Source organism: Leucoraja erinacea, chromosome 8 (assembly GCF_028641065.1).
Source record: "Leucoraja erinacea ecotype New England chromosome 8, Leri_hhj_1, whole genome shotgun sequence".
In the NCBI taxonomy this organism is placed as follows: domain Eukaryota; kingdom Metazoa; phylum Chordata; class Chondrichthyes; order Rajiformes; family Rajidae; genus Leucoraja; species Leucoraja erinaceus.
The window spans coordinates 32509228-32536464 of record NC_073384.1 but is presented as its reverse complement, the minus strand read 5'-3'; the positions used below and the strand labels follow the sequence as shown (position 1 = coordinate 32536464).

Genomic DNA, 27237 nt, shown 5'->3' with positions numbered 1-27237 from the left:
TGCCCAATCCCTTAATAATTTTATATGTTTCTATAAGATCCCTTCTCATCCTTCTATGTTCCAATGAAAACAAGCCCATTCTATCATCATATGACAGTCCCACCATCCCGGGAATTAACCTCGTGAACCTACGGTGCACATCATCAATCTCAAGAATGTCCTTCCTCAAATTAGGAGACCAAAACTGCTCACAATACTCTAGGTGTGGTCTCACCAGGGCCCTGGACAACTGCAGAAGGACCTCTTTGCTCCTATACCCAACTACTCCCGTTATAAAGGCCAACGTGCCATTAGTTTTCTTCACTGCCTGTTGTGCCTGCATGCTTACTTTCAGTGATTTATGTACAAGGACACCCAGATCTCGTTGTACTGCCCCTTTTCCTAACCTGACACCATTCAGAAAATAATCTGCCTTCCTGTTCTTGCCACCAAAGTGGATAACCTCACATTTATCCACATTATACTGCATCTGCCATGCATCTGCCCACTCACCCAACCTGTCCAAATCACCCTGCATCCTCATAGCATCCTCTTTGCAGTTCACACTGCCACCCAGCTTTGTGTCATCTGCAAATTTGCTAATGTTACTTATAATTCCTCCATCTAAATCATTAATGTATATTGTAAATAGCTGCAGTCCCAGCACCGAGCCTTGCGGCACCCCATTAGTCACTGCCTGCCATTCTGAAAGGGACCTTATCAAAGGCTTTCTGAAAGTCCAGGTACACTACATCCACTGGCTCTCCCTTGTCCATTTTATTTGTTACATCCTCAAAAAATTCCAGATCTGTCGCCTCGCCATCAGCCTGTCGAGTCCCTTCTCTGTTTTTGTCATTTTGAGTATGTCTTAAGGGTATGTTTGAGTGTTTCTTGGTATGTTTTATGTGGGGGTGGGAGGGGGGGGTAGAATCGGGGGAAACTATTTTCTGCCATTTACCTCGATGGAAATGCGATTTATTTCCATGTCGCATCTCCGTCCCCACCTGCGGCCTAAGAACTTGGATTGGTACAGCCTTTCCTGGAGACCGGCTCAGAGCTTCAAGCCACAGGCACGGCATGTATTTACCATCGTGGAGCGGGCGATCTTTTGCCGAGGATCGCCAGCGAAAGTGCTCCGACCGCGGGGCCTGTGGACTTTAACACCGTGAGGCTGCGGTCTCCGGTAAGAAAAGGCTGATTTGGGAGCTCCATGTCACGAAGTGTTCCAATCCGCCCCGACACCGCAGTTTCGATCATCCCGAAGCGAGGGCTTCGGACATCGGACCATCGGCAGCGGCGAACTGCGGAGGGATCAAAGGCCCTGACCACGGGTGAACAAAGGAAGAAGACGAATGAACTTTATTGCCTTCCATCACGGTGAGGAATGTGGATTCAAATGTGGTGGAAGACTATGTTAAATTGTGTTAAATTAATCGTTGCTTTTCACTTAGTGTGGCTGTATGGTAACTCAAATCTCACTGTACCTTAGTTGGTTAAGTGACAATGAACTTGAACTTGAAGCATGATTTCCCCTTCGTAAATTCATGCTGACTTGGACCGATCCTGTTACTGCTATCCAATTACATCTTTGATAATCGACTCGGGCATCTTCCCCACCACCGATATCAGGCTAACTGGTCTATGATTCCCTGCTTTCTCTCTCCCTCCTTTGGATAAGATAAGTCACGGGTCCCGGCGGGAAGATACAGAAACAAAGTAGAAACATAAAACTGCCCTATCCAATCACAGACACGGGATAGGCGTCAGTGCATTGAAACAGAACAGAAACTTCTTTAGGAGCCCAGACTTAGTGGCAACAGGTGGGTCACATGGGCAGAAGCTTCCTGAAGCTTCTTTAGAGGTCCAGACTTAGTGGTGACAGCTAGGTCACATGGATCACAAGCACCATAATGTCACCATCAGCGAAGCCCAGTCTTTCACAGACGCCTGCCATTTCCCAAAGCACCCAAATCCCTGCATATTCGCATGTTGAGGGCTGGGTGGATTGGGCAGTTTCACCCACTGCCTCACTGTGCTGCGTTTCAGAATTATGAGCTCTTCTAAATTCTGCAGGAATTACTTGCAGCAAATAATTATCATCACTGTCAGGAAGGTCAGTAACTCACTGAGAAATGGCAAAAGAAGAGATTAAGGAGTAGTGTTTTGCAGGAGTTTGTTGTGATTGAGTGCACTGAAAGTTAGTTTTCAAAAGATAATTAGACAGTAATTAATGATTTTCAGAGCTGTGGTTGTCTGGGGACAATGGGGTTAATTTGATGCTTTCTAAAACCAGATCAGGCCATGACTGCCTGAATTGTGTGATTCCAACTGTCGAGCTCATTGTGTTTTAAACCCTCATGTTTGACCACTGAGCTATAAACAGAATAGCTGCCTTCGCTGACTGTTGCTACTCGCACAATGACAAATCGTGCTTCTATAATGGCTCAGTGGTTTCTGAGTTGCAAGACAGGTCAAATCCATCTGTCTCTATTTAGCCATTCACGTCTATTTGGCTATAAATGCTTTGTGCTTTCAGGTACCGCTGGATTTAACTATATTTCCATGAATTGACCTTGTCTTCCTGGTGTACTATTATAGTTGTGCCAATGAGAATTGTCAATGTTGCCCAGACCATCCAACAGACCAGACTCTCCACTATCTGCTCCATTTACACTTCACACTGCTCTGGAAAGCAGCCACCATAATCAAAGACTTGTCCCACCCTGTCATTCTTCCTCCCTGCTCCAGTCTGGCAGAATGTACAGAAGCTTGAATGTGCACACCACCAGTTTCGGGAACAATTTCTTCCCCTCTTATCAGGCTTTTGAACTGTCCTTCTATAAGCTAGCGTACTGTCCGATTCACCTCTACCCCATTGCGGACATTTAACTTTGTCACTGGAACTGGTGCGCTACAATGCTGACAACTATATTATGCACTCTGTATCTTCCCCTTTGCTCTACCTATTGTATTTGAGTTTGGCTTGATTGTATCTATGCATAGTATTACCTGATCTGACTGGAATGCAAAACAAAGCTTTTCACTGTGCCTTGGTACACATGGCAATTAAAAAACCTGCTTAAATGATATCTTTCCAAGCAGGGATAGTGTATGACCTGGAACTCTCAGGAGCTGTCCCTACTGTCCCAGTCTGTGGTGTTAGAGGATGCACATCTCAGATGGCTATTAGCTTGTAGGTAACTCATAGGTGGCATCTTGTTGTAGATGTTGCGGGTTGAATGGATGTTGATAGGATGCTGGTCAGACTCCTGGTTGCTACTGAGTTTTTTATTGAGAATTGTTGATGCTTTACTCATCCGGAGAAGTTTTTCATGCTTCTGGCACATTCCTGTAGACGGTGGGAAAGACTTCTGGGTAGCAGGGGATTGAGTGGCTTTGCCAGGAGGTCCAGTCTCTGTAGCCACTGTGTTTGTTCAGAGATACAGCATGGAAACGGACCCTTTGGCCCACTGAGTCCACGCCAACATGAATGGTCCAGTTACTTCTGGTCAGTGGTCATCCCCAGGGACTTGACCATGGGAGGGTTTTATGCTGGCAGAGGTGGTTAGGTCTGGACTTATTGGAGGAAATTGGTGACTGGCAGCTTTGGCACAAATGTTGCTTGCAACTTATTGTCCCATGCTTTAATGTTTAGGTAGAGTGTTAAATGAAGGGTGTTTAATTGTCAATGGTACCGACAATGGAACAAATGAAATTCTCACTGCTGCAGATTAACAAGCCCATTAATGCAATAACACAAATTAATATACAATAATTAATCAGTAAAACTAGTTAACAGAATAATCAACGAAGTAACACTCTTCTTACTCCAACCTCTATCTCCTGTAGCACCTGTACCCTGAAACATTAAGCTGCCAGTCCTGTCCCTCTCTTTGCCAGGTTTCTATAAATGCTACGTCTCAGTCACACGTCCCCATCAGCCTTACCTGTCAGGCCTCTCGTATCAAAATAAGTACAATTTAATCCAAGCGACTATCTTTGCCCCCTACCGTGATCCTGCCCATGGTGTTTACTGAACTATCTACCATTGCCTTCCAGCCTCTCACTTCCTCAGTCCTGCAAAGCATCTCCCCCCCCACCCCCAGCCAATCCAGTTTAAACCCACCCGTGTAGCACTAGCAAACCTGCCTGCCAAGATATTGGTTCCCTTCCAGTTCAGCTGCAACCCATCCCCTTGTACATGTCACAATAAAAGACCTTTGAAACCTATTTACAGATCAGCCTCTGCACCAGAGGAGATCCCAATGATCCAAAAATCTGAATCCCTGCTCTGCACTGACACCTCAGACATGCATTCATCAGTGCTATCAGTTCCTACCCTCGCGTGTTATGTGAAGGCTGTCGTGATACTAAAGCAGGAGGCTGAACCAGTGATTAGTTATTGCTCTGTGTGAGGCCGCTTTCTGTTGGATTTTATAAAGAGGTGTAGTTGCCATGGTGCTGGCTTGTATACAGAATATTGCAGTGTAACATGACATGATTGCAGGAAAAAGCCTTGCCAATGGATTGCCACTTTATTGGTTTTGTAAAAACAAGGATAAATTGAACCTTCAAAGAGTACATTGTAATGGTTTAGGTAGATTAGATCTTTGAGCATGCTAGTCCTGTGCAACAAGTATGGGCCAAAGTATCAGGGCCTGAGTAATTGAAATGTCAAGCGAGCTGGTTGACCGACACTTTGGCCTGATTACCCTGAACAGATACAGGAGCTTTGTCCTCTGGGCAACATGCAGACTCTGCCTCACTTGCAGCTCAGTCATAGTCCCACAGTTTGGAGAAAGGCCCTTCAGCCCAACTTGTCCATGCTGACCAACATCTACACTAGACCCACCTGCCCACGTTTGGCCTATAACCCTCTAAACCTTTCCTATCCATGCACCTGTCCAAATGTCTTTTAAATGCTGTTATTATATCTATCTCCTCTGGCAGCTTGTTCTATATACCTACCATCCTCTCTGTGAATGCCTTGAAAACGTCCTCACTTTTCTTGTGATCACCTTGATCAGAAGCTCCATGTTTTCTACACTCGCTTCGAAAGGGAGAACATCGTTGTACCTTCGTGGGGCCCACTGCTCTGGCAGCACTAATCTCGGTAACAGAGGCTGACATCAGAAGATCTCTCATGATGGTGAAACCTCAAAGCATCCAGCCCCAATGGTATACATGGCCGCTTCTTGAAACAAGCTGGCTGGAGCTTTTGTGGACATCTTCAACCTCTCCTTAGTGAGGTCCAATGTTCCCACCAGCTTTAAAAATCTTCAATTATACTGGTGCCTTGGAGCATAGGAGGCTGAGGGGGTGATCTTACAGGTGGATAAAATCATGAGGGGAATACATTACCCAAGGTTGGGAATCAAGAACCAGAGGACATAGGTTAAGATGAGAGGAAAGATTTAATAGGATCCTGAGGGGCAACTATCACACACAGGGTGGATATATGGAACAAGCTGACAGAGGAGGTGGTTTAGGCATGTACTATAACAGCATTTACAAGACATTTGGACATGTACATAGATAGAAAAGAAATATAGGAAATGGGCCAAATGCAGGCAAATGCGACTAGCTTAGAGGAGGATCTTGGTCAACATGTACGAGTTGGGCTGAAGGCCCAGTTTCTGTACCGTTTGACCCTAGGAGTAAGGCAAAGTACCTCAATTACCTCCGACCAGTGTCCGTGATGATGAAGAGATTCGAGAGGTTGGTTATGATTAATATCATCTCCTGCCTTAGCTAGAAACTGGACCCATTACAATTTGCCTATCGCCACAATAGATCAACAGTTGATGTGATCTTGCTGGCTCTCCATGCTATACTGGACCACTTGGACAACATAACAGGTTATTGTTCCGTGTTCATAGTCTGTATCTGGAACGAACTACCAGAGGAACCTATGGATAAAATTACGACTTCTAAAAGACACATATCTATGTGTCCCGGGGAGCCGCGTGCATTGTGGGAATGTCCAGGGAAGCCGCGCAGGCCCGATCCACCCGCTGAACAACGCTGGCCCTGGCGACCGAACGTGCCCCGGTAGACCCGACTTGCCCCACAGGTCTCCCAAGGGATTGCGGAGAAGCTGGGTGGCAAGGCCTGCCTGGGTCGAAGGAGCCTCAGCAGCGGCAGCTTGAGCCTCGACAGCAACGGGAGCCTCGGCGTTGATGCGGCCTCATCGGCAACGGGAGCCTCAGCAGCAGTGGAACCGGAGGGAGGAGGAGGGGTGGGGGGAGACAATGGAGAGGGAACCGCCATGAGGGACGGTGGGAGAACCAAGGGGGATCCGGTGTGGGGGAGGGGAATACTTTAGTTTTAGAATCCTCTGATCAGGGGATAAGCCTGCGTTCGTTTGTTGTTCGTCCTGGTTTAGACGCTGTGCACACGGCAGCCAGCCAACAGTCGCTTGTTCTTTTTTTTTTGCTCTTTTAATTCCAAGTTTTTGTGTACCTTGTGCGTTGTGACTGTTGTTGGCAGTCCAATTTCCTTCTGGGGATGAATAAAGTTTTATTGTATTGTATATTTGGCTATTAACGGTTTGAAGGGATATGGGGCAAATGCAGGCAAATGGGACTAGCCCAGTATGACAACTTGGTCAGCATAGACAAGCTTCTTCTCGCAGTTCATTCCAGATACGGGCTACCCTCTGAGTGAAAGATTTCCCACAAATCTCTCCCCTCTTACCTTAAGTCTGTGCCCTCTAGTTTTAGAATCCTCTACCCTGCAGAAAAAGACTCAGCGTTCGCTTTATCCATGCCCCTCATCATCTTGTACACTTCAATAAGGTCACTTGCCAATGCTTCAGCCTCTCCAATCTCACCCTACAACTCAAGCCTGCAAACCCAGGTAACATCCTGGTAAATCTTTTCTGCACTATTTCCAACTGAATGATTAGTGGAGCAGCGTTGAATATGACCTTACTTGATTTGTATCAAAAGTTGGACCGCTACCCAAAAGTAATCAGCCTTTGTGGTAAGTAACAGGGAGGCCAAACCCAGCCTGTGTTAGTCATGCTGATACACTGATTTACTGCGGTGCTTATGCTTTAATATTATTATTTCATTTTTATTGCTTATCGAGGTTTATTTACGAGGATCTCTGTCAGTTAACAAGCTGAGTGAGGACTCTTCCCTTTCAATTTAAACTTCCTACTTTTAAGTGAGTATCTATTTTATTCAGAGGCCCGTTAATAATCAAGAACGTGTCAGGATGGAGACTATTCAATGGTGTTAAGTGTACAAGTGATCTTGGGTATACTTTCCTGGGATTTATTACTGGTCTTCATTCATACACTCCCTCTTATTGTTGGCGTGTATAAATCACAGTGTGGTGATTGCTGGCCTCTCAGTTCAGCACCAGGTCTGGCTGGTTAAAGACACACTCGGCTGTGAAACAACATTACCTGAGAGTTCGTGTTGGAAGCTTCCCCTCTCACCACCGATCTGGGGCCTCTAATTCAAAGGAGCAACTTTTTTTTTAATGCTGGTTGAGTTTTTGTAACTTTGTGGCAAGCAGGTTAATAGTTAGTGAGGGAGATGAGGAGGTAAGTGGAAGTGGAGCAACGATTAGTTCTGACTGATAACGCTGGGAGGATCGGCAGACATGAACCAGAACTGCCCCACGCTTGTCATCTCCGGCCTTCCGGAGGTGCCTCGGGACGACAGCCTGGGCTGCCGGCCAGTGAACCTGTACGACCGCCTGTCTGTGGCTCATCTCGATCTCCGCAGGGCCTCGCTCATCGACCCTCGAAGCAACCTGATGACCTTGGTCCGGGGGAGAGTGGAGGAGGAAGAGGAGTCGTCGGAGAATGACACGGATGACCCCCAAATGAAGCCCACCAAAATCACAGCTGCAATCCCCTACATGAGCAGACCGTTAGCACTCGGCTGTCTGCTGCTGAATATCATAGTCCCAGGGACAGGTATGTCTTAAATACGCCTGTATACGGCTTTATTTGGAAGTTGTTTCAATTAATACATGTATGCCTTCATTTGAAGACTTCAGTCTGAAAAAAGGTCTCAACACGAACGCCATCTGTCCATTCAGATGCTGTCCATTCAGACCAGATGCTGCCTGACCCACTGAGTTACTCCAGCACTTTGTGCTTTGCTTAAGATTCCAGGATCTGCAGTTCCTTGTGTCTCTATGCCTTTATCTTGCTTGATGCGGGACTATTGCATTTGGAAGTGAGGTAACCATAATCTGTACAATTCATCCTTTATCTGTACAATTTATCATTTATCTGTACATTTAATTCTTAATCTGTACACTTTATCTTTTATGTGTACAAGTGGTGGGCTTGATTGCAATCATGTATAGTCTTTCCTTTGACTGGATTTTCACTGTACCTTGGTACACAAGACAATAATAAACCAAACTAAACTAGCTTGAGGAGATTTTCTTTTAATTCTTTAGTGTAAATATAGATTCAATTGGTGAGGCCGCATATGTTCAGTTCTGGTTACCCCGATGTCATTATGCTGAAAAGAGTACAGAGAAGATTTACGAGGATGTTGCCAGGACTTGAGGGCCTGAGATATAGGGAGAGGTTGAGCAGTCTGGGAGTGCAGGAGGTTGCGTGGTGATCTTATATACAGTAGGTGTATAAAATCATGAGAGGAATTTCACAAAGTCTTTTTCCCTGGGTAAGTCATAAGGTCATAAGTAATAGGAGCAGAATCAGGCATTTGGCCCATCAAGTCTACTCTACTATTCAATCAAGTGTCAGGAAGGCATGATGCAGGTTTATAGGACTTTAGCTAGGCCACCTTTGGAGTATTGCGTGCAGTTCTGGTCGCCCCATTACAGGAAGGATGTGGGGGCTTTGTAGATGGTGCAGAGGTGGCTTTACCAGAATGCGGCCCATATTAGACGGCATTAGCTACAGAGAGAGGTTGGACAGACTTGGATTATTTTCTCTGGAGCATTGGAGTTTGAGGGGAGACCTGATAGAAGTATATAAAATTATTAGAGGCATAGATAGGGTAGACAGTCAGAACCCATTTTCCAGAATGGAAGTTTGAAATACTATAGGGCACAGGTTTAAGTTGAGAGTGGCAAACTTTAAAGGAGATGTATGGAGCTTTTTTTTACACCAACAGTGGTGAGTCAGGCAGATTGGACTGGTCAGCCTGGGAAGGCAGTCCATCCAGGAGGGAAAACTCTGATCTAAAACCTCCACTGCCTTGTGGCCATATCAAGTCATGGAAAAGGCTCCACGAGTAAACCTCAAGAAAAATCCGGAGTTGGAGTCTCTAAGGCAGTTCGTCGTTGTCTACAACCTCGCTCTGGCAGCTCCTGTGACGGCGCTGGTGCCAAACTGTAACGGCCCTGCTGTCCCTTTGGATCGATCAGCGACGTGGAGAGGGGGGACCTGCTGCATGGGCAACTGCCTGTCCTCCATATGACATTGCCCAGGGTTGCATCTGATTGGATGCATCACCCATGGTCAGCCATGACCGAGGGGAGCCTGCTATGGTGCACTGCCAGCGGTGGTGGTGAAGGCAGATACAATAGTGGCGTTTAAAAGGCTTTTAGATAGGCACATGGGTATGCAGGGATATGGATCAATTAGTTTTACCCAGCGTCATGTTCGGCATGGACATTGTGGGCTGAAAGGCCGGTTCCTGTACAGTTCTCTGGGAGTTGGGAATAGTCCATTTTAAGTGTATCGCTTTGGAAAACTATGACCCAGGACACTCACTGAAGGGTGATCTGATGGAGGTGAATAAAATCATGAGGGGGAAATGACAGGGTGCCCAGAGTAGGGGAATTAAAACTCAGAGGACATAGGTTACAGGTGAGAGGGGAAAGATTTAATAGGAGGAACTTGAGGGGCAACTTTTGTACCCGCAAGGTGCTGGGTATATGGAACGAGCTGCTAAAGGAGGCAGTTGAGGCAGATACCGTAACAGCGTTTAAAAAATATTTGACTAGATACATGTGTAGGAAGAAACTGCAGATGTTGGTTTATATCAAAGACAGACCAAAGTGCAGGGTTAACTCAGACGGTCAGGCAGCAACTCTGGAGAAGAGGAATACGGATGTTTTGGGTTGGATCCTTCTTCAGACTACTGTGTCTATGTGATTTTGCGTCCATCTGGCAGTGTGCATGGATATGAAAGGTTTAGAGGGATATGGACCAAATGTGGGAAGGTGGGACTAGTGTAGATGGGGCATGTTGGTCAGCATGGGCGAGTTGGGCCGAAGAGCTTGTTTCCGTTCTGTCTGACTGTGACTGCCTGAGGGGGGCGGGCTGAGCTTTAGATGATCATTGTGATCCACGTGTAATATTCACCCAGAACTGCCCAGAGCTGAGCCTGAGGTTTGTACTGAGTTCTTGAATCAGCTATCATGGCCAGTTTTCCTCTGCCAACTTCAGCTGGTGAACCGGTTGGGGACCTAGATCCAAATGATAATCTTGTGGTTGATGCCAAAGCTGGTAGAATCACATAGAGTGAGCACAGAATTTACAACACGGAAAGAGGCCCTTCAGCCCAACTTGCTCATGCTGACCAAGATGGTCATCTAAGCAAGTCCCACCTGTTCATGTTTGGCCCATACCCCTCTAAACCTTTCCTATCTATGTAGTTGTCCAAATGTATTTTACATGTTGTTATGGTACCTGCTTCAAATATCTCATCTGGCAACTCGTTCTATATACCCACCACCCTCTGTGTGGAAAATGTGCCCCTCATGTTCCTATTAAATCTTTCCCCTCTCTCCTTAAGCCTATGTCCTCTAGTTCTTGATTCCCCTACTCTGAGTAAAAGACCCTATTCACCCTATCAACAGTATTTCCCTCATGATTTTATACACCTCTATAAGATCACCCCTCGTCCTCCTGCGCTACAAGGAATAAAGCCAGCCCAATCTCTCCCTATAGCGCAGGCCTTGAGGCCTGGCAACATCCTCTTTAATCTTTTCTACATTCTTTCCAACCTCATGACATCCTTATAGTGACATTCTTTGGACTAAAGTTGTCAAGAAACACATACAGTCATTAACAGCACTAACAACAAGGAAGTAAGAAAGTCGGGGACAATATGTAAGCAGATCTACAGAAGGCACAGCTGCAAAGACTGTTATGTGTGGGGATTGCTTTTGTTATAAATTAATTTACAAAAGCTGTACGTGAAGTGCTAATCCACACCCCGCCTCTACATCCAGGCCTACAGTGGATGTGGAGAGGACCAGAGGCCATAGTCTCAGAATAAAAGGACGCACCTTTAGAAAGATGAAGAGGAATTTCTTTAGTCAAAGGGTGGTGAATCTGTGGAATTCATTGCCACAGACAGCGGTGGAGGCCAAATCAATGGGTATTTTTTAAATGGAGATTGATAGGTTCTTGATTAGTAAGAGTGTCAAAGGTTATGGGGAGAAGGCAGGAGAATGGGTTGAGAGGGGAAAGATAGATCAGTCACAATTGGATGGCGTGGTAGACTTGATGTGCTAAATGGCCTAATTCAGCTCCTATAACTTATGAATTTATGAACACCCACTACCCACAAGATGATCACCCAGTACGTCACCAGAGGACAGTGTAGAGGTATTCTTCTATTCTGCACACACCGATTTTCAACTCAAATCAAACAAAATACTACAGCTTCCTCTGGCAGCTCAGGATACCAAGTACCCTCTGTGTGAAAAGTTGCCCAATATCTATATCTATATCTCTGTACATATAACTCTGATCTTGGATGTGTATTTATTTGTGTGTGTGTTTGTGTGTAATCAAATCTTCGCGAGAAAACGATGCGGTAACGGTAAAATGTTTGCATATTCCAGTAGACATTTTCCCCCTGGAGTCCAAAATCGCCTTATCTGAAAATTTCATGCTTTATAACTCGAGTTATTAATGAAAATGTTCAAAAATCTGACAAAACTTTGAATTTAAAAACTATTGTCTTTCACTGATGATGTCACAATGGGTCTGTGTGCCATTCTTCCTCGCGCTGCGAGTGACGTCCCCCCCCCCCCCCCCCCCCCCCCCACCCTCCCTCCTCCCCTCCATTATTCAAAAGACGCAGCTGGAGATGAAGTCGGGCCTTGGACTGAACACCAAAGATCATAGCTGCAGGCTGCGGCAGCCCAACTCGCGGTCCTTTTGGTTGACATTCGCCTGCCCGCCCACTCGCTCGCCTACTGCCTCGCCGCCACTCCGCCTCGCTCAAGGTCCTCGCTAGGCACATGGTGGGGAGGTTGCTGCTGCTCCCTGCCTCTATTGCTGCCCTCTCTCTGCCTCTGCCCTCTGTCTCTGCCCCTGCCCCCTGCCTCGTCGCCTTGCCCCCTCGCTCGGGGTCCTTGTGTCGGGTTGGGCATGAATAATATTAATATAATATCAAGGGGGGTGGTTAGTGTGTGTGTGTGGGGTGGTTAGGTGGTTAGTGTGTGTGTGTGTGTACACCCTGCAAGCACGTGTTGATGGGACGGGACCCAACGGGTCCCACTTGGTCTAGTCCCTCTTAACTCTCTTCCCCCTCACATTAAACTTGTGCACTTCAGATTTAGAATTGTCTATCCTGGGAAAAATACTATGATTGTTCACTTTATCCATATGGGCAGCACAGTGTCGCAGCGGGTGGAGCTGCTGCCTCACAGCGCCAATGATCTGGATTCAATACTGACCTTGGGTGCTGTGTATGTGGAGTTTGCACGTTCTCCCTGTGACCACGTGGGTTTTCTCCGGGTACTTCGGTTTCCATTGACATCCCAAAGACGTGTGGGATTGTAAATTGCCTCCAGTGCGTAGAGAGTGGATGAGAATATGAGATAACATTGAACTGGTGTGAATGGGTGATCGATGTTTGACGTGGACTCGGTGGGCCGAAGACCCTGTTTCCATGCTGTATCTCTAGACTAGGTGGCAATGGGGCGAGCAGAACTGCATGCAATGCGACCAACCACGGCCTGACCGTGGAGCTGTGAAGCTGCACGGCTGTTGGGAAGCGCTCTGAGTGAGGGGTGGCCTGGCTCATCCATGGATCCATCACTCAACAGTGTGTGATGTTGCAGGGACCATCGTGTCGGGGCTCAGCCTGCTGTGTTGCTCCGAACCGGCCACCCCCACAGGCAGCAAGAGCAGTGACGAGACATTGGCCCTGGTCTGCCTCAACGTGTGGGTGGGCATCTCACAGCTCTTCACCGTACCCTTCCTCCTGGTCGGCTGGCTCTGGAGCATCATCTGGGGCGTGATGATGATCAACCTCTCCTGTGAGTATCTCCCGGCAACTCCCTCCACACATAACCTTCTGATTCTTCCTCGAGTCCGGTGAGATCTCCAAGTAACAGTCACCACTCCCACCTCACCAGCCCTAGTTTTATTGCCAATTAACTAAATGTATCCTGCAGTTACCCTCCCTCCTCAGAAAACTACTCGCCTCATTTATCCCAGCAAAGCCCCTTAGTATTCAGTCTCTCTGTTTCCCTCCCCTGGTTTAAGGAAAATGCTCCAACTTCCCCATCCAGGTTCAGGGAGAACGTGCAAACTCCACATACAAAAGAGACGACAGAGAGTGGTGGACACTGCCACTATCACAGGTACTGACCTCCCCACCATTGAATGGATCTACAAGAGGCATTGCCTCAAAAAGGTAGCAATTATCAAAGACCCACGCCTCTCTGGCCACGCTCTCATCTCGCTGCTGCCATTGGGAAGAAGGTACAGGAACCTGAAAACTGTGACCTCCAGGTTCAAGAACAACTTCTTCCCAGCAACCATCAAGTGCTTGAACACTGCACAACACTAACCTCGGCAACTATGGTCTTCTATGGACTGTATCTTTGGTTGCAGTATAAACTTCAGTTTTGCACTAGTATGGTTATCTAGAATCATGGTTATTAATTTCCTGTATCATTGATTATTGTGTATTTATCTCTGTGTCATAACGTCACAGTCATAGGGTCATACAGAACGTAAACAGGCCGTTCAGCCCAACGCGTTCATGCTGAACAGAATGTCCCTAGAAGCTAGTCCCACCTGCCCACGTTTGGTCCATATCCCTCTAAACCTTTCCTATCCATGAACCTGCGCAAATGTCTTTGAAATTATGTTATAGCACCTGCTTCAACTACCTCCTCTGGCAAGCTTGTTTAATTTACCCACCACTCTCTGAATGAACTGTGGACAGTTAAGTTTACAGACCTGTTAAGCTGCAGAAAATAAGAATTTCAGTCTCTTCGTCTCCTCCATGACTTCCGTTTTCCAGGCCCCCACTATCTCATCTTCAACATGGATGTCCAGTCACTCTACACCTCCATCCCCCACCAGGAGGGTCTTAAAGCCCTCCGTTTCTTCCTCGACCGCAGAACCAACCAATCTCCGTCTACCAATACTCTCCTCCGTCTAGCGGAGCTGGTCCTTACCCTCAACAACTTTTCCTTTAACTTCTCCCATTTCCCCCAAATCCAAGGCGTAGCTATGGGCACGCACATGGGCCCCAGATATGCCTGCCTCTTTCAATCAATCAATCAATCAATATTTATTACATGTCATTTGAACCTCAGTGAGGCTCAAACGAAACTCCGTTTCCACAGCCATACAAAGAAAGACAATATCCTACAGACATACACACAATTCAATTTACAAAAACATCCATCACAGTGAACCCACTGTGATGGAAGGCAAAGTCTTTTCTCTCCCCTGTTCTCCATTTCTCTCCCGATGTCAAAGCCCCAGGCGGTCGATGATAAGTCCCACGGCCATTTTAGGCCGCGCGGCGCAGTGTACGGCCCCGCTCCCAGTCTAAATGTCACAAAGTTGGAGCCCCCGGCGGGCGCTGGAATGTCCCATGGCCATGAAGCCGCGCCGGGCGATGTACGGCCCCGCTCCGGGTCGTTCCAACCCCGCGACACGGGCTAGAGAAGTCGCGTTGCGGGAGCTCCGGAAAGCGGTCTCTCCACCCGGACCCGCGAGCTCCCGATACCCCGACTGTCCACCGGACCTGCGGCTGCAGCTGGAGCCTCCGAGCTACATGGTCGGGCCGCAGCAGCGAGTCACCACTGCTCCCCACGCTCCGCTCAGGCTGGAGGCCGTTCCACGGTGCTAGGCCCCAACGACAATGGAGACCCGACAGGAAAAAGGTCGGGTCTCACGTACAGGGAAGAGATTTTAAAAAGTTTTCCCCTTCCCCCTGCCCCCCACAGATACACTGTTAAAAACACTATTAAAAAACACAAACAACATTATTTAACTAGACAAAAAATAAAAAAAAGACAGACAGGCTGTAGGGGCCGCTGCAACAGTGAGTCGCGCCGCCTTCTCTTTGTAGGGTATGTCCTTGTTCGAGGCCCTATCCCCGAACTCTACCTCCGTTATATTGACAACTGGCTTGGTGCCACCTCTTGCACCCATGCAGAACTCACTGACTTCATCCATTTCACCGCTAACTTCCATCTGGCACTCAAATTCACCTGGACCATTTCCGACATCTCCCTTCCGTTTCTAGACCTCGCTATCTCCATCACAGGTAACAGACTACTGACCGACATCCACTACAAACCCACTGACTCCCATGGCTAACTTGACTACACTTCTTGCTTCCTGTAAGGACTCTGTAAGGACTCTATCCCCTACTTCCCAATTTCTTCGTCTACACTGCATCTGCACCCAGGATGAGGTGTTCCAAACCAGGGCATCGGAGATGTCCTCTTTCTTTAGGGAACTGGGGTTCCCCTCTTCAACTATAAATGAAGCTCTCCCCAGGGTCTCCTCTATATCCCGTAGCTCCGCTCTCACTTCCCATCCCCCCACTCGTAACAAGACAGAGTCCCCCTTGTCCTCACCTTCCACCCTACCAGCGGTCACATACAACAGATAATCCTCTAGCATTTTCGCCACCTCCAACGGGATCCCACCACTGGCCAAATCTTCCCATCTCCTCCCCTTTCGGCTTTCCTCTGTAACTCTCTGGTCACCGTAACTCTCAGTCCCACCGCAAATTGGAGGAGCAGCATCTCATATTTTGCTTGGGTAGTTTACACCCCAGCGGTATGAACATGGACTTCTCTAATTTCAGGAAGTCCTTGCTTTCTCCCTCCTTCCCCTTCCCCTCCCCTTCCCAGTTCTCCCACAGCCTATTATCTCCGCCTCTTCCTTTCTTCCTGCCCCCCCCACCCCCACATCAGTCTGAGGAAGAGTCTCGACCCGAAACGTCACCTATTCCTTCGTTCCATAGATGCTGCCTCACCCGCTGAGTTTCTCCAGCATTTGTGTCTAGCATAAGAATTTCAGTGTTCAGTTATCAATACATATGTCTTGACTTGTGATAATCAAAGATCTCTTCCATTCCAAGTGCCATTCTATTAATTCTTTGGACTTTCTCCAAGGCCCTAATGCCCTTGAAAAATTGCACATCCTCCAAACTTTACCTGTTGCATATTGGATTCCTGTTTGTGTTAAGCTCACTGTGCTATTTTTAGGATATTTGCAAATATATTGGTGTAATATTCGAAAACTAGGTCATGTAAATAACGTGTGGAAGAAGAGGTTAAGTAGAGACACAGGGCTTGAGGTCGGTAAATAACCAAAGGTCATGCACTTCAGATACCCATTCCTCGCGTTTTACATTTCGTCCCCATCTTTCCTGACCATTCAGACTAATGGAGTAGCGGGGAGAAAGCTGGAAAAGAGAGTTGGGAGTTGGGCAAAGAATATCGTAGCTGGTAGAGCAGCTGACCTTGGGTGCTGTCTGCGCGGTTTGCACGTTCTCTTTGTGACCACATGGATTTCCTCCAGGTGCTCCTGTTTCCTCCCACATCCCAAAGACATGTGGATGTGAGTAGAAGGGGACCAAAGAAGATAAATGGGAAGAATGGTTCTTATGGATGGGAGATGAGTGTAAGGAGGAAGGGAAAGGAGCAGATTACTGGAATGGGGGGGGGGGGGGGGGGGGGGGGTGGATTACCTTATTGAAGTGTATAAGATCATGAAGGGCATGGATAAAGTGAACTCTCACAGTCTTTTCCCCAGGGTAGAAGATTCTAAAATTAGCGGGCATAGGCTTAGATGAGAAGCAAGAGATTTAAGAGGGGTCTCGGGGGCAACATTTTCACTCAGAGTGTAGTCTGTATCTGGAATGAGCTGCCAGAGGAAGCTATCGAAGTGGATTCAATTATGACTTTTAAAAGACATTTGGATAGATATATGGACAGGAAGGGTTTAGAGGGATATGGGTCAAATGCAGGCAAACGGGAGTAGGCCTGTCTGCCAACCTGGTCGTCATTGACAAGGTGGGCCGAAGGGCTTGTTTCCGCGCTGTAGAGCTCTATGACTCCATAAGCAGAGACCACAGTTTGTCCCTGACACTCGGTTTGAATTGAGTGGAGCAGCAATTATCTTTCACTCCGATAGTGCAAAGTCTAAAGTCCTTGTATGTGAATACTTGGCCAATAAACATATTAATTCAATCATGCATTCATTCATTCATGCATTCATTCATTCATAAAGCTGATGCTTATACTGTTGAAAGATCTGACAGGTTTTGATGACTCTTGTCTCTTTGCTGCAGATGAACAGAGAAATACAGGAGAAGCCCAGGGTGTCACCATGGAAACCAAGACTGAACCCGTGTTCCTACCTTCAGCAATAAACCACTCTGCAAAATGAAACAAACTTTTCTCAGAACCTTTTCCCCAGGGTGGAAAGATCAAATACTGAAGGGCATGGTTTTGAGGTGAGAGGGGCAAAATTTACAGATGTGTGGAGCAAATTTTGATTTTGCAGAGTGTGGAGAGTACATGGAATTTAATTTTATATTTTACTAGAGTAAGTGGGACCCGTTGGGCCCCTTTCCCCCAACGCAATAATCCACCACTCACCCGTTCCCCCAACGCAACCCGTTTCAACCACTCACCCGTTGCCCCAACCTTGAGTACAACTGCATCATGATGGATGGCCAACACAGCACCAGGGTTTCAGACCCTGATTATATTACATCAACTCTCCGGTCAGAGCTAGCACGCTAGCTGGGGACGGAAGAGAGTGCCAGTCCCAAGTGTGCAATGAAAAGGTGTGAGACTCACTGTTTGGTTGTTTTGTTGCTTATTTTGTTGTTGTTTTAATTAATGTTTAATTTCTATTGGTTGAAGTGTTCTTTCACCACCATTGATCCTAAACCTGGGAACCCCCTTGTACCGTTGCTTAGTAGCTGCAAGAGTGGGCCAACAAGAGTTCGAATCCCACATGGCAACAAAGGTTTTTAAATTCAAGTCATTAAATAAAACATAAATGTTTAATGAAACACTTGTCTCTGTATCAGTAATGTTGAAATCATTGCAGCTCACAATCTACAGTTCACACCCAGCCTTATTTCTGTGATTCCATACCCCACAATGTATGTTGACCTTTCTCCTCCGCACTTCAGGCCAATTAAGCAGCAAAGTGTTGGAGGAACATGGAGCTGTGAAATTCTTACTTGCTACAGCTTTACAAGTCCATTAACACAACAGTACACAAATACATATACTAGACCAAGTGGGACCCGTTGGGTCCCGTCCCCTCAAGGCGCAGTTCCTGGGGAGGGGGGGGGCTGCGGCGTCACACACACACTAACCACCCCCCACACACATACATTAACCACCCCTCACACACACAAACTACCCTCCTTGATATTATATTAATATTATTAATTTGCTCCTTTTACCCCATTCCTGCCCTATCCACTCACGCAAACCCCCCAACTCGCAGGTGCATCTAGAGAGGGAGGGAGTATAGAGGGCAGAGAGAGAGGGTGCAGAGACAGAAAGGGAGGGGCAGAGACAGAGAGGCAGAGGCAGAGAAGGAGGAGGGAGGGAGGGAGAGGAGAGAGAGAGAGGGGGGGAGAGAGAGGGGGGGAGAGAGAGAGGGGAAAGAGGGAGAGAGATGGAGGGAGAGCGAGAGGGGGGAGAGAGAGGGGGAGAAGAGGGGGGAGGAAGAGGGGAGGGGGGGAGAGAGAGGGGAGGGGGGGGGGGGGGGGAGAGATAGAGGGGGTTAGAGAGCGAAGTGCGTAGCGGGTCCGTAGCAGTTTGTGGATGTCTCGTAGCGGCTCGTACGAGTAAAAAGTAACAATTGTTTTCATCACGAGTATTTTTTTACTCGTGGACATTTTTCAGTGTTGAAAAAACGTCACGAGTTTACCGGATTTCCCGAGTACCTACCGTTACCCGTACGAGCCGCTACGAGACATCTACGAACTCCTACGGACCCGCTACGAACATTCTCCGAGTTCGAATGAGGGGAAAACGCGGGAGAACTCTTGAATTACCTCGTACAGTGGGACAGGTCCTTTATAAGTATAGAGATATAGCATGGAAACGGGCCCTTCAGCCCAACTCGTCCATGCTGATTAAGATGCTCCATCTACACTAGCTCTATTCCTCATGTTTGGCTCATTTCCCTCCAAATCTTTCCGATCCATGTACCTGTTCAAATGTCTTTTCAATGCTGTTTTAGTACCTGCTTCAACTATCATCAACTACATGGATGGTAACCAAAGACGGAATGGTACAATTTTGGTCGCCTAATTATGGTGTGCAATTTTGGTCGCCTAATTATAGGAAGGATGTCAACAAAATAGAAAGAGTACAGAGGAGATTTACTAGAATGTTGCCTGGGTTTCAGCAACTAAGTTACAGAGAAAGGTTGAACAAGTTAGGGCTTTATTCTTTGGAGCGCAGAAGGTTAAGGGGGGACTTGATAGAGGTCTTTAAAATGATGAGAGGGATAGACAGAGTTGACGTGGATAAGCTTTTCCCACTGAGAGTAGGGAAGATTCAAACAAGGGGACATGACTTGAGAATTAAGGGACTGAAGTTTAGGGGTAACATGAGCGGGAACTTCTTTACTCAGAGAGTGGTAGCTGTGTGGAATGAGCTTCCAGTGAAGGTGGTGGAGGCAGGTTCGTTTCTATCATTTAAAAATAAATTGGATAGTTATATGGATGGGAGAGGAATGGAGGGTTATGGTCTGAGCGCAGGTATATGGGACTAGGGGGGAATACGTGTTCGGCACGGACTAGAAGGGTCGAGATGGCCTGTTTCCGTGCTGTAATTGTTATATGGTTATATGGTACCATTCTGCGCCATTTAGGCACCACCGTTTCGCCTTTTCGGGGTGTTAGGATTAGGGTTTTGGGGTGTTAGGGTTTCAGGGTGTTAGGGTTTCGGGGTCTTAGGGTTAGGGTTTTGGGGTCTTAGGGTTAGGGTCAGGGTTAGTTATGGTTAGGGTTGGTTAGGGTTCTGATGAGTACAGATATATATAAACGGAGGTGCCAAAAAGTACCCGATCCAACCAAAGAGGTAGATAGTAATTCAGCACTGCTCGCTGGTTGTTGTAGGATGATTCAGTTGCCTGAAGGAGTCCTAACCTACCCAACCTCCTAGCCAAGGAATAGAGTCCCAGCCTGCCCAACCTCTCCCTATAGCTCAGGTCCTTAAGTCCTGGCACCATCCTTGTAAATCTTTTCTGCATCCTTTCCTGCTTAACGGCATCTTTCCAGAAGCAGGGAGACTAAAATTGAACACCCTATTCCAAGTGAGGCCTCACCAACGTCGTGTACAACTTTAAAGTACCATCCCAACTTCTATATTCAGTACCGTTACTGGTAAAGACAAGTGTTTCAATAGCCTTCTTGGCCAACTTGTCTTCCTGCGAATGCCACTTTCAGGGAACAGTGTACATGTACAACTAACGCTGTTGTTTCTGGGCTCACTAGAGGAGAGGAAGTGGACAGACTGTCTCTGTTGTTTCTCTCTCTCTCCCAGGTCAGTGATTTGTCACATAACCATCTGTCAGACATGGTGTGACCATCTGCCTATCTAATCTTCCTGCAGCAGTTATTCCTGTTCACATCAAGGTGACACGAGCTACCTTGCTTTGTACTATTGCTTCCGACCGAAAACGTCACCTATCCTTGTTCCCCAGAGATGCCACCTGATCTGCTGAGTTCCTCCAGCACTTTGTGTTCTGTGCAAGATTCCAGCATCTGCAGTTCCCGGTGTCCCCATTGACTTACCTCATTTAGTTTTATTATAATGATATGAGGGAATATCATAAACGGATAATTTTAGGTTTGTTATTGCCCTGTGGTAGCAAAAAGCTTTGTTTTGCAAGTTACCCAATCAAATCATATATATTGTACATACATACAATCAAGTCAAATTCAAATACTATAGGTAGAGCAAAGGAGAAAATGCAGAGTGCAGAATATAGTTCTCAGTGTTGTAGTGCACCAGTTCTAGAGACAAAGTCCAATGTTAATGGTGTAATGCAGTTATCAGATGTGCTTTTCATTAAAAAATATTAAATGTCCATCATGAAGACTGAATAAAGAGCCCTGTCATGATCAATATACATTAGGTGCAGGATTAGTCCATTCGGCCCTTCGAGCCAGCACCGCCATTCACTGTGATTATGGCTGTACCCCGTTCCTGCCTTCTCACCATATCCCCTGACTGAGTTTCTTCCCAGAGGCAATTCGGACTGTAAACGCCTATCTCACCAGGGACTAACTCTACAGAACGTTTTTCCTTCCATTATTTATTATGTAAAAGAATATGTGTGTTATGATTGTGTTTATAATTTGTTTGGTTGTTTTGTTGTTTGTCTTTTGCACAAAAGTCCGCGAGCAGTGCCACTTTCATTTCACTGCACATCTCGTATGTGTATGTGACAAATAAACTTGACTTGACTTGACTTGACTATCTTTAAGAGCTCTATCTAACTCTCTCTTGAAAGCATCCAGAGAATTGGCCTCCACTGCCTTCTGAAGCAGAGAATTCCACAGATTCACAATCCACAGATCATCCAACTCAGTATCCCGTACCTGCCTTCTCTCCATACCCTCTTATCCCCTTAGCCACAAGGGCCACATCTAACTCCCTCTTAAATATAGCCAATGAACTGGCCTCAACTACCCTCTGTGGCAGAGAGTTCCAGAGATTCACCACTCTCTGTGTGAAAAAAGTTCTTCTCATCTTGGTTTTAAAGGATTTCCCCCTTATCCTTAAGCTGTGACCCCTTGTCCTGGACTTCCCCAACATCGGGAACAATCTTCCTGCATCTAGCCTGTCAAACCGCTTAAGAATTTTGTAAGTTTCTATAAGATCCCCTCTCAATCTCCTAAATTCTAGAGAGTATAAACCAAGTCTATCCAGTCTTTCTTCATAAGACAGTCCTGACATCCCAGGAATCAGTCTGGTGAACCTTCTCTGCACTCCCTCTATGGCAATAATGTTCTTCCTCAGATTTGGAGACCAAAACTGTACGCAATACTCCAGGTGTCGTCTCACCAAGACCCTGTACAACTGCAGTAGAACCTCCCTGCTCCTATACTCAAATCCTTTTGCTATGAAAGCCAACATACCATTCGCTTTCTTTACTGCCTGCTGCACCTGCATGCATACCTTCAATGACTGGTGTACCATGACACCCAGGTCTCGCTGCATCTCCCCCTTTCCCAATCGGCCACCATTTAGATAATAGTCTGCTTTCCTGTTTTTGCCACCAAAATGGATAACCTCACATTTATCCACATTATACTGCATCTGCCAAACATTTGCCCACTCACCGAGCCTATCCAAGTCAATTTGCAGTCTCCTAGCATCCTCCTCACAGCTAACACTGCCCCCCAGCTTAGTGTCATCCGCAAACTTGGAGATATTGCCTTCAATTGCCTCATCCAGATCATTAATATATATTGTAAATAGCTGGGGTCCCAGCACTGAGCCTTGCGGTACCCCACTAGTCACTGCCTGCCATTGTGAAAAGGACCCGTTTACTCCTACTCTTTGCTTCCTGTTTGCCAGCCAGTTCTCTATCCACATCAATACTGAACCCCTAATGCCGTGTGCTTTAAGTTTCCTGCCTCTAATCCCTTAATAATCTTATATGTTTCAATAAGATCCCCTCTCATCCTAAATTCCAGAGTATACAAATCCAACCGCTCCATTGTATCAACATATGACAGTCCCGCCATCCCGGGAATTAACCTCGTGAACCTACGCTACACTCCCTCAATAGCAAGAATGTCCTTCCTCAAACTTGGTAACCGAAACTGCACATAATACTCCATGTGGGGTCTCACTAGGGCCAGTATAACTGCAGAAGGACCTCTTTGCTCCTATACTCAACTCCTCGTGTTATAGAGAATTAGAGTTAGAGTTTCCCTTTATTGTCATTCAAACAATGGTTTGAACAAAATTGCGTACCTTGCAGTCATGACAGAAAAAAAGCAACAGAACACACAATGAACACAGTTTAACACAAACATCCATCACAGTGAATCTCCAGACCCCTCCTCACTGTGATGGAAGGTGTAAAATGACTTACTGCACACACAAGTCTTTTTTACTGTAACTGTTTATTAACTGAGACTTAACACTAAGCTGTAGCTGTCCGTGGTCATCACTGGAGCTAGAGAGCGAGCTGGAGGTGGGGACACTACAATTATACTGGAGACAATGGGGAGTGGTTAGTAGTGGGGAGGTCACTATGGTTAAGGGAACATGCACTGATCTACATCCTTCCTCTTAGAAACAAAAGCATGGCAGGTACTATACAGAATGACCACAGCTCATACGCTACGAACACCAATCGCACCGGCAACAGTATAAAACTATGCGAACTCCCCGTAGCGGACAGGCGGCTTGACCAGCCGGCCAGAGCGGGTGCGTAAACCGCCCTCCTCCTCTTCGTCGGGAACAGAAGGGATAGCGGCCGGGGGATCAGCAGGAGAGGCGGGTGGTTGAAGGAGGGGAGAACGCGGGGCTCCGGGCGGAGAACCAGGCTTGGCAGGCGAGGCAGGTTTGACGGGCGAGGCAGGCTTGACAGGCGAGGCAGAGGAGCGGGGCTTCGGCGACCGGGGGGCTGACAGTTGAGAGGGTAGGGTGCGCGGCATGCGAGGTGTAGTCGGGGCGTGTGGGGCAACGGGAGTTCGAGAAGAAACGGGGGGGTGAGAAGGATCCGCGGGAGGCGGAGTGGGCTCGTTCACGAGCAGCAGGTGCTGGCGGGAGCGACGGTAGATAGCCCCCTCGTAGTCGACGAAGTAGGAGCGCGGCGAACCGGCTTCGCCGACCACGACGGCCAGGCGGTAATGGCCAGAGGGGGACTGCATTCGGACCACCTGCCCCGGGAACAGACGTGGAAGGGGCCGGGCGGATTTGTCGAAGGAGCGCTTCTGGATGACCTGTTTCTTGACAATGCGCTCAGTGACAGTGGCAGGACTCTGTACTGAGGGCTTGAGGGACTGTTGGGAGACCGGCAGGGGAGGTCTGGTGGTGCGTGACATAAGGCGTTGGGCAGGGGAACCGAGCGCGGGGTCGCGGGAAATGTTGCGGAGGTTAAGCAGGGCAAGGTGGAAATCAGAACGGAACAGGCGGCAGTGTTCCAGCAGCTCCTTGGCACTACGTACGGCCCGTTCAGCAAGTCCGTTGCTCTGAGGATACTCGGGGCTGCTGGTAATGTGGTGAAAGTTCCAACGGGCAGCAAAGGTTTTGAACTCGTCGCTGGAGAATTGGCTGCCGTTGTCGGACCGGAGGGTCACCGGGGAGCCGAAGGTGGAGGCGTGGGTTCGCATCCCACTTCTGACACCATGTAAAATGACTTACTGCACACACAAGTCTTTTTACTGTAACTGTTTATTAAACTGAGACTTAACACTAAGCTGTAGCTGTCCGTGGTCATCACTGGAGCTAGAGAGCGAGCTGGAGGTGGGGACACTACAATTATACTGGAGACAATGGGGAGTGGTTAGTAGTGGGGAGGTCACTATGGTTAAGGGAACATGCACTGATCTACAGAAGGCAAAAAGTCTTAAAGTCTTTTCTCTTCCTTGCTTGTTCTCCCGCGCTGCATTGAGGCGATCCAGGCTTTCGATATTGGGCCCCCCGCCGGGTGGTGGTAAGTCCCGCGGCCGAATCCAAGCTCCGCGAACGGGCCGATTCAAACTCCACGACCCGGGGCGGACGAAGCTGCCACCCTCCAGTCCAGCGGACGAAGCTGTTGTTGCTGAAGCTCCCGAGAATCGGTCACCAACCTGGGACCTGCGAGCTCCCGATGTTACTGTCCACAGGGCCCGCGGCCGAAGCCTCTGAAGCTACGAAGTCAGGTCGCAGACACAGCGCCACCACAGCCTCCAAAGTCAGCCAGCTCCGTGATGTTGAGTCCACAGGCTCTGCTGTCAGAGCCTCAAGGTGTCACCAGTTGGAGGCCACCAGCTCCACGATATTAGGCCTCAGCGCAGACAAGGATACGACAAGGAAAAGGTCGCATCCCCATTGAAGGAAGAGGTTAAAAAAAGTTTCCCCCACCCCCCACATATACACAACTAAAAATAAGCTAAAACATACATCTAACAAGACAAAAGAAAACAAAAAAAAGAAAAGACAGACGGACTGCAGGCAAGCCGCAACTGCTTGGCAGCGCCGCCACTTCCGGAAGGCCAACATGCCATTAGCTTTCTTCACTGCCTGCTGTACCTGCATGTTTACTTTCAGTGAGTGATGAACAAGGACCCCCAGATCTCTTTGTACTTCTCCTTTTCCCAACTTGATACCATTCAGATAATAACCTGCCTTCCTGTTTTTGGATTAACGGGTCCCTTTCACTGCCTGCCATTCTGAAAGGGACCCGTTAATCCCTACTCCTTGTTTCCTGTCTGCCAACCAGTTTTCTATCCATGTCAGTACCCCACCCCCAATACCTAGCCTCTGTGTGACTTGTCAGAGGGGGGTTGTGTATTGACCTAATGTCATCATAATTGGAAAAATGGCTCAACTCTGTATCCTGGACAGTCCATAGTAGATCATAGTAGATCATAGTTGGTGATGTTAGATGATGGTTGTTTGGAAGAAGCTGTTCTTGAACCTGGAGATCACGGTTTTCAGGCTTCTGTACCTTCTTTCCGATGGTAGCATCGAGATGAGAGCGTGGCTAGGGTGGTGTGAGTCTTTGATAATTATGCTAGCTGCCATTCTGTTGCCCCATATTCCTTGAGTGCTTCTGAAAATGCCATTGCCGCATGTTACTTTGTGAATGTTAGCAGCTTGGGAAGGTCTTTGTCCATTGTTTTCTCCCTCCTGTCTCTCCCTTTGTGTAGGGAGCTTCTGGCGGCTGGCTACGATCATGTCAAGCTCACCTCGTGCTCTCTCTCTCGCTCTCTCTCTCTTAGGTTTAGCTTTATTATTATCACGTACCGAAATACAGTGAAATGCTTTTGTTTGTCTGGTATCTAATCAAAATCAGACAATGTTATAATGAAGTAATAAAAAGGAACTGCAGATGCTGGTTTATACCAAAGATAAACAAAATGTCGGAGTAACTCGGTAGGTCAGGCAGCATCTCTGGAGAACATTGATAGGTGACGTTTTGGGTCGGGACCCTTTTACAGTCTGTAGAAGATCTGACCAAAGCTCCCGACCTGAGACATCACCTATTCATGTTCTCCAGAGAGGCTGCCTGACGTCAGGGCTGGATTTAGATGAAGAGAGGCCCTAGGCTATTCCACTTGTGAGGCCTATCCCCCACCCCCACGACGAGAGGAAGATGGAAGAGTCCACCAGATTGACACCGATGTGCAGCCGAGCATGGCCAATGAGATAAGGGCTGGAAAGCTGCGCTTTTTATTTATTGCCAGTGCTAGTGTTGAGTTATCGGCTTAAAACACTATTATTCTGAAATGGAGTACGGCCCATCCCGAGGGTGGAACGGCGCTCGCGACGGGGCGTCCCAGCCCGAGGGTGGAACAGCGCTCCCATGAGGGCGGCCCAGCCCGAGGGTGGAACGGCGCTCCCGTCGGGGCGGCGGCCTGGTGCGGGGCTGAGACGCTCACGTGAGGGCTCCCGTGACCCGGCTCGGGGCTGGAACGGTGCTCCGGTGGCTGAGACGGCGTTCTGGCGGCGGCCTGAGTCCGGGGTTCGGCCGCGGGCCAGTGGACATCATTGTCAACCACTGCGTCCGCTGGACTGGAGGGCGGCAGCTTCGACCACCCCGGGCCGCGGTGTTTGAACCGGCCCGTTCGCGGAGCTCGGTGAGCCGCGGGACTGATTTACCATCGCCCGGTGGGGTATCGCCTCAACGCAGAGGGAGAAGAGGAGGGAAGAGACTGCAGCCCTAAGATTTCTGCCTCCATCACAGTGAGGAGGTGCTTGGTGAACTCACTGTGGTGGATGTTAATTTGTGTTACTGTCTGTTCTGTTGTCTATTATTGTATTATTGTATGTATGACTGCAGGCACGAAATTTCGTTCAGACTGAAAGGTCTGAATGACAATA

General features: G+C 47.8%; 1 protein-coding gene across 1 annotated transcript; it reads left to right on the top strand.

Annotated features, from left to right (window-relative positions):
• Positions 1-6455: 6455 nt before the first annotated feature.
• On the top strand, positions 6456-18224 carry LOC129699505 (protein stum-like). The gene is made up of 3 exons (XM_055639361.1): positions 6456-7912; positions 13006-13203; positions 17499-18224. Exons 1-3 carry the CDS (start codon positions 7594-7596, stop codon positions 17594-17596), a joined length of 615 nt encoding a protein of 204 aa, XP_055495336.1. The 5' UTR covers positions 6456-7593; the 3' UTR covers positions 17597-18224.
• The last annotated feature ends 9013 nt before the right edge of the window (positions 18225-27237 follow it).

Bases quoted from the DNA above. Each gene is read 5' to 3' on its own strand.
- LOC129699505 (XM_055639361.1), top strand. From the start codon at position 7,594: ATGAACCAGAACTGCCCCACGCTTGTCATCTCCGGCCTTCCGGAGGTG. The intron at 7,913-13,005 runs GTATGTCTTAAA...GTGATGTTGCAG, and splicing joins TATCATAGTCCCAGGGACAG to GGACCATCGTGTCGGGGCTC. The intron at 13,204-17,498 runs GTGAGTATCTCC...TCTTTGCTGCAG, and splicing joins GATGATGATCAACCTCTCCT to ATGAACAGAGAAATACAGGA.